Source organism: Rhea americana, unplaced genomic scaffold (assembly GCF_003343005.1).
Source record: "Rhea americana isolate MKP2758 unplaced genomic scaffold, rheAme1 scaffold_2, whole genome shotgun sequence".
NCBI classification, from domain to species: domain Eukaryota; kingdom Metazoa; phylum Chordata; class Aves; order Rheiformes; family Rheidae; genus Rhea; species Rhea americana.
In genome coordinates this window covers 2,727,163-2,737,236 of record NW_028186149.1, presented here as the reverse complement: position 1 = coordinate 2,737,236, position 10,074 = coordinate 2,727,163, and the positions used below count along the sequence as shown (strand labels likewise).

The window sequence follows — 10,074 nt, the reverse complement described above, 5'->3', positions numbered from 1 at the left end:
TGCTGGACCCCATAAAATGACTTTTCCTGAAGCCTAAAATGTTGGCTGTATCCAGTCTAGTGATTTTGTATCTGAATGTGTTTCAAGGGGAAAACTCTTTAACATATTTAACATGCACAACAAGCATAATTACGCTTACACAAAGCCAGTTTTGACATAGTCTGTACAGCTGACCTAAGAGCTTCACAAGCCTCTGGCCCAGCTCAACTGATATTTGTAGTTCAAAGGGGGAAGGAAGATACAAGCTAAGGAGGGGTTGTGCGAGGCAGGAAGAAGAGACAAAGTGTGAACTCGTCAGAATCCAGGAACTGAGAAACTGCAGAGGAGAAAGCCTAATATTAGAGATGACAGGTGTGATGCATCTTAGTACAGAAGTACAGTGAACCTGCACTGCCAGACTCTCAACGCTCAGATCTGCGGATATTGATGTGAATTGCAAACCATGGAATTCCCAAAGGACTTCTAATGACCTTTTCCTATGGTCTTCAATCTATATGAAAGAACTGAATTTCTCAATTGCCCAGGAGGCTACCCCAGTTTCTAGCAGAGTCTAGTAGCCAGAGAGAGAGAAAGAAAGAGAGAGATACTACAAGGTAAATGTAGCTAGAGAGAAGAAAACCAAATACAATTTACTCTGTAAGTATCCATGGAACTGTAACAATCTATTTCAATCCAGAAAACAATCATTAAAGTGTGTAAGTTTGGGAAGACACTTGGTCTTTTTGGCATGGACCTTGGGTTGGTTGCTTCTTTGTCGTACTGGTAGGAGCGAGTGAGATGCCGTTTCTGGTCCTGTGTTTAGCAGTATGTCAAATGACACATGTTTGATGTGAAACAAGGTTGAACCCTCAATACAGCAAGGGACTAATTGTAAATTGGAGGAAGTGGTGACAACTTTCCTTACTGCCATTTATGGAAATTAATAGGTGCCCTGAAGCTCAAGATTTTTTGGCTCTTTTGCAGCCTCTTGGCCTAAGAATATACTAGTATTTATATTCTGGTAAAGTTTTTAAGCTACAACTTAGCTTAATCTTTCTGATGTTTTTGGTTAAAAATAGTTTCTACAGATGGGCAGAGTTCCACACTGGGCAAAATACTTTATGCTGGTGACAGTAGTAGTTTGGACTAAATTTCTGCAAAATTTCTTTTTATTATATAAAGTTATGACTTAACTAAGTGTAAAAATGCAGCTGGCAATATTTGCCCATAAGCAGTAAATGAAAGTCAAACTGACACTTTCCTAGCTGCTTTCAGAAAATGAGATCCCATTTAATTTCATAACTTTCTATGAGTTTTCTTTTTTGAGCAGTGCAGAGCTCTCAGAAATGTAAAAACTCATTTGAAGCATTTAGTGCTTCAGAGCTGTATGTGATTTTTCCTGCAACAGGAAGGTAGGTTATTGGGATGACAGGTAGATAACGCAGACTTTCTGCAAGCCACTGTTTAATCTGTCATCTGCTCTCCAGATAAGGGTATAAATAGACAAGAATCAAAGGTCAAACAGTAACAATATAATCACTAAACATATGACAAGAAGAATCACACCCATCACTCCTGTGTGATGGGCTGGGCAGACTTCATGAAATCAGTGTCTGCATATGTTTCAGAAAAAAAAGGAAAGCATGTTAGAGGTGGGAAAAGAGTATACTAGGTCTAGCTATAAAACGGCTTATTCTGAATCCTTTGAAAAGTCACTCACCTGTTTTTAGAGGCGCTCGCAGCGTCCTCACCACTCACTCACTCTGTGGGAAAGACGTGTCCATTCGCGGCTGCGCAGTGGCACTCCGTAGGGCTCATGTGACAAGGTAAGGGGAGATCACAGGTTCCTGGGTCTYGCGCTCACAGAAGTTTTGCAGGTGCTCATTGCTTTTTTTCCAAATATACAGAGCCTGGAGAAAAACCCTGCTGTAGAGGCAAAAAGACATTGTTTTAGAGTGAGGCAACACATACGCTCTTTGTCTCCAAACGTCAGTCCACAAGTGTGGACAGAATTGGGCAGCTCATATCTTATATTACCATTTTGCAAATGAACCTTGTACCTGCAAATATGTATTTGATTTTTACAACTTTAGAATTAACCTGGAGGCTTCAGTAATTGCTATCCTTAGTCATCACCTGCCATCAGACAACTCAACGTACAAGTACTCAGTTTGCACTTTCAGTGCAAGTCTGCAGTTCTGCTTGGGTAGAGTCTGTAGGATATGGTATCTAAATCATATTTCTTGTCTGCCTCTAGAACTCAGTTCAGCAAGGTGACTAGGAGGCAGCACAGTCGAAAGTTATGCATCTTTTTACTTTTGAAAGGAGAACTCAAAACAGATACAGCATTTTAAAGTGCTGCATCACTACTACCAACAGTGTACAAAATGGCTCAGGAAGACAAGTGCACATGGAAACCGAAGTAGCTCATCATGGCAGTGGGAAATGAGTTTCTTGTACCTTGTAGGGAATCACCTAAACACTTTGGGCCCCGCTACAGTGCTAGAGGGCATCTCTCATTCACAGCCTCGACATAGACCTAACAACTATTCCAAGATTTCTCTGCGGAGGGGAGGATAGACTTGCACGGTCATTGCGTTCTGCTTGTTGGCCTACGCTTGCAGGTCGTCCCTGGGAATCCCTTGTGGTTATAAACACCAGGAAGCCGAGTGGAAAAATGTGATGATGATCAGTTTTCAAAACTTATATTGAAATGGGAATAAGCAGAGGAAAATTTTGAGCTAATTAATTGTGRAAATCACAAGTAAGATTGTTCTCTTACAAGATGGATAGCCAGACCTCCAGCAGTCCTCCTAATAAGAAATGTCAGGCATTTCAGTCTTCACAGAGGGAAAGCTGCCAATAAATTTAATAAAAAATATTAGTAAYGTTGCATTTCTTTGTAAGTTAGAAACCAAAAATCTAACATACAGGTTATCTAACATAACTTGTGAAAAAGAGCTTTCCATTTTACCTGTTCAACATGACAGCTCCAAGAACAAAAAGAAAAGATTTTTAATAATGCTAGACAAACTATCTGTTTGCAAACAGTTTGTTCTTTTTAGAAGAACAGAATTATATGCAAGTTAAGCTCTGCAAATAGTTTAGGTCATTTTTTATTTCAGAAAAGTTGTGATAACTTGTTTCATTGATTCATTTCAGATTAACATTACCATTATGTTGAAAATTGTCCCCAATGCTTAAAAGAATTTAAAAGGTGTTAAAAAAACATGCCAAAAAGAAATAAAACATTTAGATCAAACAAAAATAAAATGACTGTGGGATTCATGATATGCTGAGAAGTAAAAACTCATCTGTATTTCGAAGGGTTTTTTTAGTTTTTCAATTGGAAAAAATGAATCGAGAAATAAATTATCCTTATTAGCCTTTATCTCACTCTCTTATTCTAAACCTTAGCAAAAGCAGCAGCAATCTTTCTTTTTAACATATTTACAGCCCTTTGATTTTAAAGCCAGTGTGCTTTAAGGTTCATTTTCCAGCTGCTGGCCTTAACTTTCGGCCGCTTACTGGCTGCGTGTGACGGGGTCTGGACCGGGGCTCCGGCTGGGGGGGCAGCCCGGAGCGTGAGGTGCTGCCTACGGAGTGGTGTGCATCCCAGGGGCAGAAATAATGGCACTCAAGCAGGAGTTAACACGGTAGGCAGAAGATGACTTGGTAAAGGCAACAAGTACACATTCCAAAGTCTTAATTCACTGTGCAAAAATGCAAGCTAAAACGTACGGGTATTTTAAAACTGCTGACTTCTAGAAAATCAAGCATGCAGAGCAGTCCAGCTTGGGCATCCTTGCTTGAAGAGGGATTCTGTAAACAAAAAAGGTTTTGTGACAGGTTGAGTATCCTGGAAGAGGAAAGCCTAAAAAAGCTAGAATTATTGTGCCTTGAGAAAAGGTGATGAAAATGTGGCTAATGAAAATACAGTACAGTAAAGTAGCTAAAATTACTGAAAAATAAGATTTAAGATCTGGCTGACATTATTGAGCAGGCTTGAAATAAAGGCCTAGAATGTAACTGATAAAATCTAATCTCTGAAAAAAATACAATAGTTTCCATTATGATGAAAGTGAGTGGTAATATTTTAAAGCAGGATCAGATAACTGTGTGGAACATACCAAATCAGTTATTTTGGTTCTTGRGAGGAGCTGGCTGTGGTTAAGGCTAGGGGAGGAAATTTGCACTTCTTACGTTTCTCTGGCATTATACACATTATCATCCTAGTATCTGAATTGTGTGTTTATCATTTGCTATTTGAGTTGCTCTGGTTAGTGGTGGTTTTACAGATGACTCACATGGTGTGATTCTCGCTCCCAGATGGAATATTGCAAGCTGTTCTCGACCAAATAGTAACACACGTTCATTTACAACGTAAACTTGCAGCCTGGAAATTCCCATTTGAAGAAGGATTCATGCATGTCTCAGGTGTCCCCACAAAAGTACAGGAACTATGACATGGATTTACATGATAGCTGTCACAGCTCCCGCCCAGTTTCATTTGCCTGTGCGCTCAGAAGAGCCAGYAACCTCCCAGTTTCGTGACTGGATTTGCTTAGATTAAAATAAAGATGCCCACACTTTAAAGGGAGGTTGTACACGATGCCYGGGCACCTGCCTGCTGCATCTGAGAAGGGAGCTTAAGTTCCTGAAACCCCCACATCACTGGCAGTGAAAATAGCAGGGTCGGGCGCACGTCTGGCAGCAGACCTGGCGCAGCCCAGCGCCTCCRCGGCCCGGGGCCGGGGGGAGCGTCACGACCCGGCGCCGAGAGCGCCTGAACCCTGCAGCCTGTCGCAGATCTGGGGCGTTTCTGACTCTCTGCCATCCCGGGTTTCTGCTATCTAACGACAGTCAAGCCAGCCTGGAGGCAGCTAAACATGGCGAGGATCTCCTCTATCCTGCTCTCATGGAAYTAGAAGAACTAAACATTTTTGAGTTCTCCACCTCTCTGTCAGATTTGGTTAAGTTAGCCAAGACATTCTGCTGGACAGACAAGCGCAACAGCAGCTGACAGGGTGGCACTGGCTTGTTTGGTTAACTAGTAAGCTCCCCCCCACCCCACCCCGAATCATGAATTTAGAACTGTCTGGTTTCACTTTATAGGAATTTGAAAATCTGAGGCTTTGGGGTTCTTTAAATACTYGATAAGGAAACTGCCATTTGCATAACATCAAAGCTATATGTTATTCTCTCTCTTGCACTCAGAAGGTTAAGGGCTTGTTTTTCAGCTATTCAAAAGYGCCTGTGTGTAAACAAGAGAATAACAGAAATGAAAATATTCCTAAATACCTATCTGTGCTATTGAAAAATTATTTTCTTCCTTTTTAATATCAGCCAGTTTCAAGAAACCAATTGTCCAAATGTTTTTATCCCAGGACAGCATTTCCTCTCTTGGAGGAAGGGTGCTTCAGTCACATCTCCATTTAACTGTCTGTCCCTCATCCTCCCCACCCAGCCTGCTCATCTGTCCTTCCAAATATACCTTTAATTATGTATATCAAAAGGCAGAAAATCAAGAATAGCACACAGTGGCATTCTCAGGCTTCTACTTTCTTTTCATGACAACATGCAATTCTGTCCTGTGAAGCAGCAGAACACACAAAAGATCACACAGAAAACTGCTTCTAGCTTTGCAGTCACTCCTGGAAGCCCCAGGATACATAGCATTTCTTTGCTCCTGYATGACCTTGACATATGCTAGAAGGTGGAAACGGAACATGCAGAACCAATACATGAGWTAAATTGAAAGAACAGGCTTCAATAACTGGTTTGATGTACTGTTGCTGTAGTCCGTAAGACAGTGGATATCCCATTTCAGACTGTTCAGATGTGATTGCCTAATCCTGCGTTGTAGTTCTGAGAAAGGATGCTGTCTCACAGCCTGTTCTGTCCTCTCAGTCATTTATAGGTTATTTTTCAGTGCACTGAAACCTACACAGTACATAGTCTCATAGTCTCTTTTAACTGCCATTCAAATCCTGGATATCATCCAGATGAGCTAGTGAAGCAGAAGGCAGATTTCTCCAGGGACTGCATAGGAGTGTCACTCGAAGATATAAGTGGCTCAAGGGTAAAGTGAACAATGTGCTGAAAGTACAGAGGAAATCAAGCTTAGTTTGTCACGTGGATATCAGATCTGGTTCTACCATCTCTGCAGTTRTTTCCCACGACCACCACTGTTGCATCAATATAAATAATGGTTGACAAATGTGCAGTAATACACATGACTTTCATATAAAGTTCCAGAACAGGCYGGCCCCACTTGCTTCTAAACCCCTTCCAGCAAGTGAGATACATTTTTATGCTGTTTTTATAGCCGAGGTAACTCTGCTGCTCCTTTGGCAGCGTGCACTAGCAGACAGTGTAGGGAGCGTGAGTGGCTAGGTCTGTGCTGCTGAAGTGAACGCAGAAGCTGGTGTACCTGCAGATCTCGCTCACTGCAGCTCGGGCACCACTCTGGGTTTCTCGAACACAGCCCTGCACCCAGGACTGGGCGGAGTTCAGGGAGAAGCCAAAAATGATCCTGCTTGTGTAATTTTGAATTAATGTCAGTTGAATTTCTCTCTCAAATGTGATGTTTTTCCACCAGCTTGTGTAACTCTAAACAGAAGTTATGTGATATCATGAGCTCTGGCAGAGGAGCAAGAAAGGTTACCCTTAAGTTGGATTTGGAACGTGGAATTCCAACCGATTTGAAATTGCGATGAAATATGATATTTATATCATATGCCCTTGAAAGGCACCTCTTGCCTGCCTCTCTGAAGAACAGAGAAGCCTGAATTTCTTTGTTTGCTTTATTTCAAGCACAGCAGTTTATTTTTCTAACTTCGRCACTGCTTAAGCTGCAGTGTTGGAACCCGAGCTGTGGTGTGCAGATGCAGCCGCTTCAGTGGTGAAAGCTCTGTGCTGAGTACACCGTGTCCACGGGTTAGTGCTTATGCAAGAGAGCTGTACTGTGGCTACAGCTTCCCTGATGAGGTTAGGCAATCAATTCATATAATCTCTCATTCTGTTGATTACTTTACTGCCAGTAAAAGGACCTTTATATAGCTTACCTGGACAAAAAAAACACATCCCTTCTGCTTGACGGATGAGACTGATGACAGCCTGTGAATCTCCATGTGTGGTTTTGGAGCAGCAGCTAGTTCTCTTCTTAATTTACACCCCAAGGCAACTTTGTTCCTGACTGCGTGCTAGGCTTTTTTCATAAACAATAATGACTTTAGTATCTTTACACGWGGCATCCGGCATTTCCTCACAATACAGCTTTTCTTTGAGGAGGTATTGCTAGACCTCAACAAAGCTGGGAAGCACTCCAGAAAATTCAATACCASTACTAGAGTGATGCCAGCTGTCAGTCAGTCCTGGGAAGGGAAAATCACTTGGCCAAAAATCTTAAAGGGAACTACCAAGAAGACATGAATCTAGACTAGAGAGGACTGAGAAAACACAAGTTCCTAGGAAAAAGGTAAACAGGCAAGAGTAGAGAAAGAGTGGCAGAAAGGCATACTGCCACACTTCTCTTTGGCTCACTGACCCGGTATCACCACCACCATCATTAACATCAACTCAGGCTGGTGAGTGTGAACCTGAGCCTTCCCAGCTGTGGGTGATACGCAGTGGGGAGAGGAGGAGGTGGGTGGTGCAATACCTTCATCACCTCGTGCTAGTACTGGGTAACATAGATCTTGCACAATCTGGCTTCAGCACCTCTTCCCTCATTAGGAGCTGAACTGTTGTGCCCACTGCTGGTTACCCCATGTGAGACATAGAAAAAGCAGCTGATGCTGTGCTAGCTGATCAGCAGAAAAGGTTTGTACTGCATGGCATTGACAACAGCAGAAGCAAAACACGCAAGTTAACACCTGCCTTCCTCTCCAAAAAGCAGGCATCACAAGGGGCAGTCCTGCTAGTGAAGAGTGCTTGCTGATCCCRTTTGTAATGAGAGTGAACACAGAGAAAATTAACTTAGGCAAAAGATACGACCCAAAGATGATGGACTTACCAAAAAAGATGCCATAGCCCAGGAATGAGAAGCGTCAAACCGGCAGGCCAGATCCAGCTGTCAGCCCACTTCCTGTTGCCCTTCCTCCCAAGGGTCCCAGTTGTCACAGAAGTACATCTGWTGCATGGCCAAAACATAGGGAAAAGACTCATGAATCTGGTCACCCAATGGGGATGACCTGCCAAAAGGCAGGAGTGTACCCAACAGGTGGCTAACACTGCCAAATCACAGTCAAAATGTATTTGCTCCTTCCCCAATGCTTCTATCAGAAGAACAAGACAAGTCCCTGAGATTTTCCAGGAGAGGGCCCAGGCRGATGCTCTCCCAGCGCTCCACACCCAGGGCCTACTCTAGCCCAGGGTTCCTCACTAGCCTGAAGCTCAGCAAGGGGGAGATAGCTGGGATGCAGAAACTGTTCCTGTTCTGCCCCAGGCTGCTGCATATGGTCAAGGTCATAGCAATCTCTTTGCATCTATGAAATAAGAGCTTTATTCTTTGGAAAATACCTGATATTGAATAGATTTGCATTTCTTTATATATATACAACAGAAGTTTATCCATTAAGCCAGTTATGGATTTTTTTGTTTTTGTTTTTTAAAGTTTGTGGGTCCCTAAGTTTTTAGGCTGCAGTCCAGTGGAAGGCAACTGAAAACAGCCTTGTCTCACCTGCTGCAGATCTCCTAGTTGTTGTTGTTCATGGACATCCATATGAAAATCTCTTTCCCTTTGGGTACTGTAGAGATACAACCACTGTGTTATGTATTATGGTTGTTAGTGTAGCCCCCAAAATCCACAAAACAGCTTTTAGAGCAATTGCTTTTATGTTCCTTGTTCTTTCTCCTAATAGTCAAGGAAGGTTACATTAGGAACACTTGTGTGTCCCTATTCTTGAACCAAATCCACTTTGAAAAATTAATGTCTTTGCCTGCTCACTGACGTACTATCTATCTGAGATTCGGCTATGGAAATTTCTTGGAGGCTTCATGAACAGGAAAAAAAGAAACCCCAGGTCTCTTTTTCTGAGTAGGAGCCTCTCACATAGATCCTAGAGATAAATGTTATGGCCAAATTTCTGAACTCAAAACAGATTATTGGCTGTTCAGATTGAAGGCTGGCTGGTGTCCGTTTTTGCTCCTGTTTCGGGAGAATGACACCATCTCTTTCCATTTAGTGACAAGTGGCATCTGTCTGGCTCCCAACCTTTTTTGTTCTACCTTTTGCAAATAAAAATATGTGAAAGTTGCTCAACACTTCTAATCATGCCGTCTTCTCCTTCCACAGGTGAGCGGCCTTTTGAATGCAACTGGCAAGGGTGCAACAAGAAGTTTGCTCGCTCCGATGAGCTGGCCCGCCATTACCGCACTCACACTGGAGAAAAGAAGTTCGGCTGCCCTCTCTGCGAGAAGCGCTTCATGCGCAGCGACCACCTGACGAAGCATGCCCGTCGGCACGCCAACTTCCACCCCAGCATGCTCAAGAGGCGAAGCGGGAGCAGCTCTAGGACAGGGTCTGTCAGTGACTACAGCCGCTCGGATGCCTCGAGCCCCACGATTAGCCCCGCCAGTTCCCCATAGACCTACCTGCACTGGATGCCAGCACTTTGCCTCTGTTATCTGTCGTGGAGTTTCATTTGTGTTGCACACATTTTAAAAACTGTTGCTTCCCCCTAGTTTGTTCCCCCCCCCNTTTTTTTTTTTTTTGGTAAAATCAGTAAACAGCTGCCTCCCACTGCAATTTCCAGACATATTTTCTTTACTTGGCCGCACAAGCGGCCATTCTAACCTCATGGACAGACTTACATATTCCACTTTTTGACTCCTGCTGTCTCATTATTTCATACATTTTATAACATAAACAAATCCTCTTGATTATTCTTTATAAGAAAATGAGAAAATCTAAAAAAGAAAAGAAACCTCTTCAATTCACCTCAGGTGTCAAAGTAGTTTTGTAAGACCAGATTGCACAACATGCGCATACATACACTTACAAATCAACTAGCGGATCATGTCCCCCTTCTCCTTTCTCAGGGATGGATATTTATGTTACACAATTATTACAGTGAAGACACACCCTAACCG

General features: G+C 42.7%; 1 protein-coding gene across 1 annotated transcript in view; it reads left to right on the top strand.

The window, feature by feature from the left end:
- KLF13 (KLF transcription factor 13) overlaps positions 1-9,680 on the top strand; it is a 32,909-nt gene extending 23,229 nt beyond the window's left edge. Inside the window, exon 2 of the mRNA XM_085303303.1 lies at positions 9,278-9,680. Coding sequence (XP_085159429.1) covers positions 9,278-9,570 — 293 coding nt within the window. The 3' untranslated portion in view covers positions 9,571-9,680. The remainder of the gene's footprint in view (positions 1-9,277) is intronic.
- The last annotated feature ends 394 nt before the right edge of the window (positions 9,681-10,074 follow it).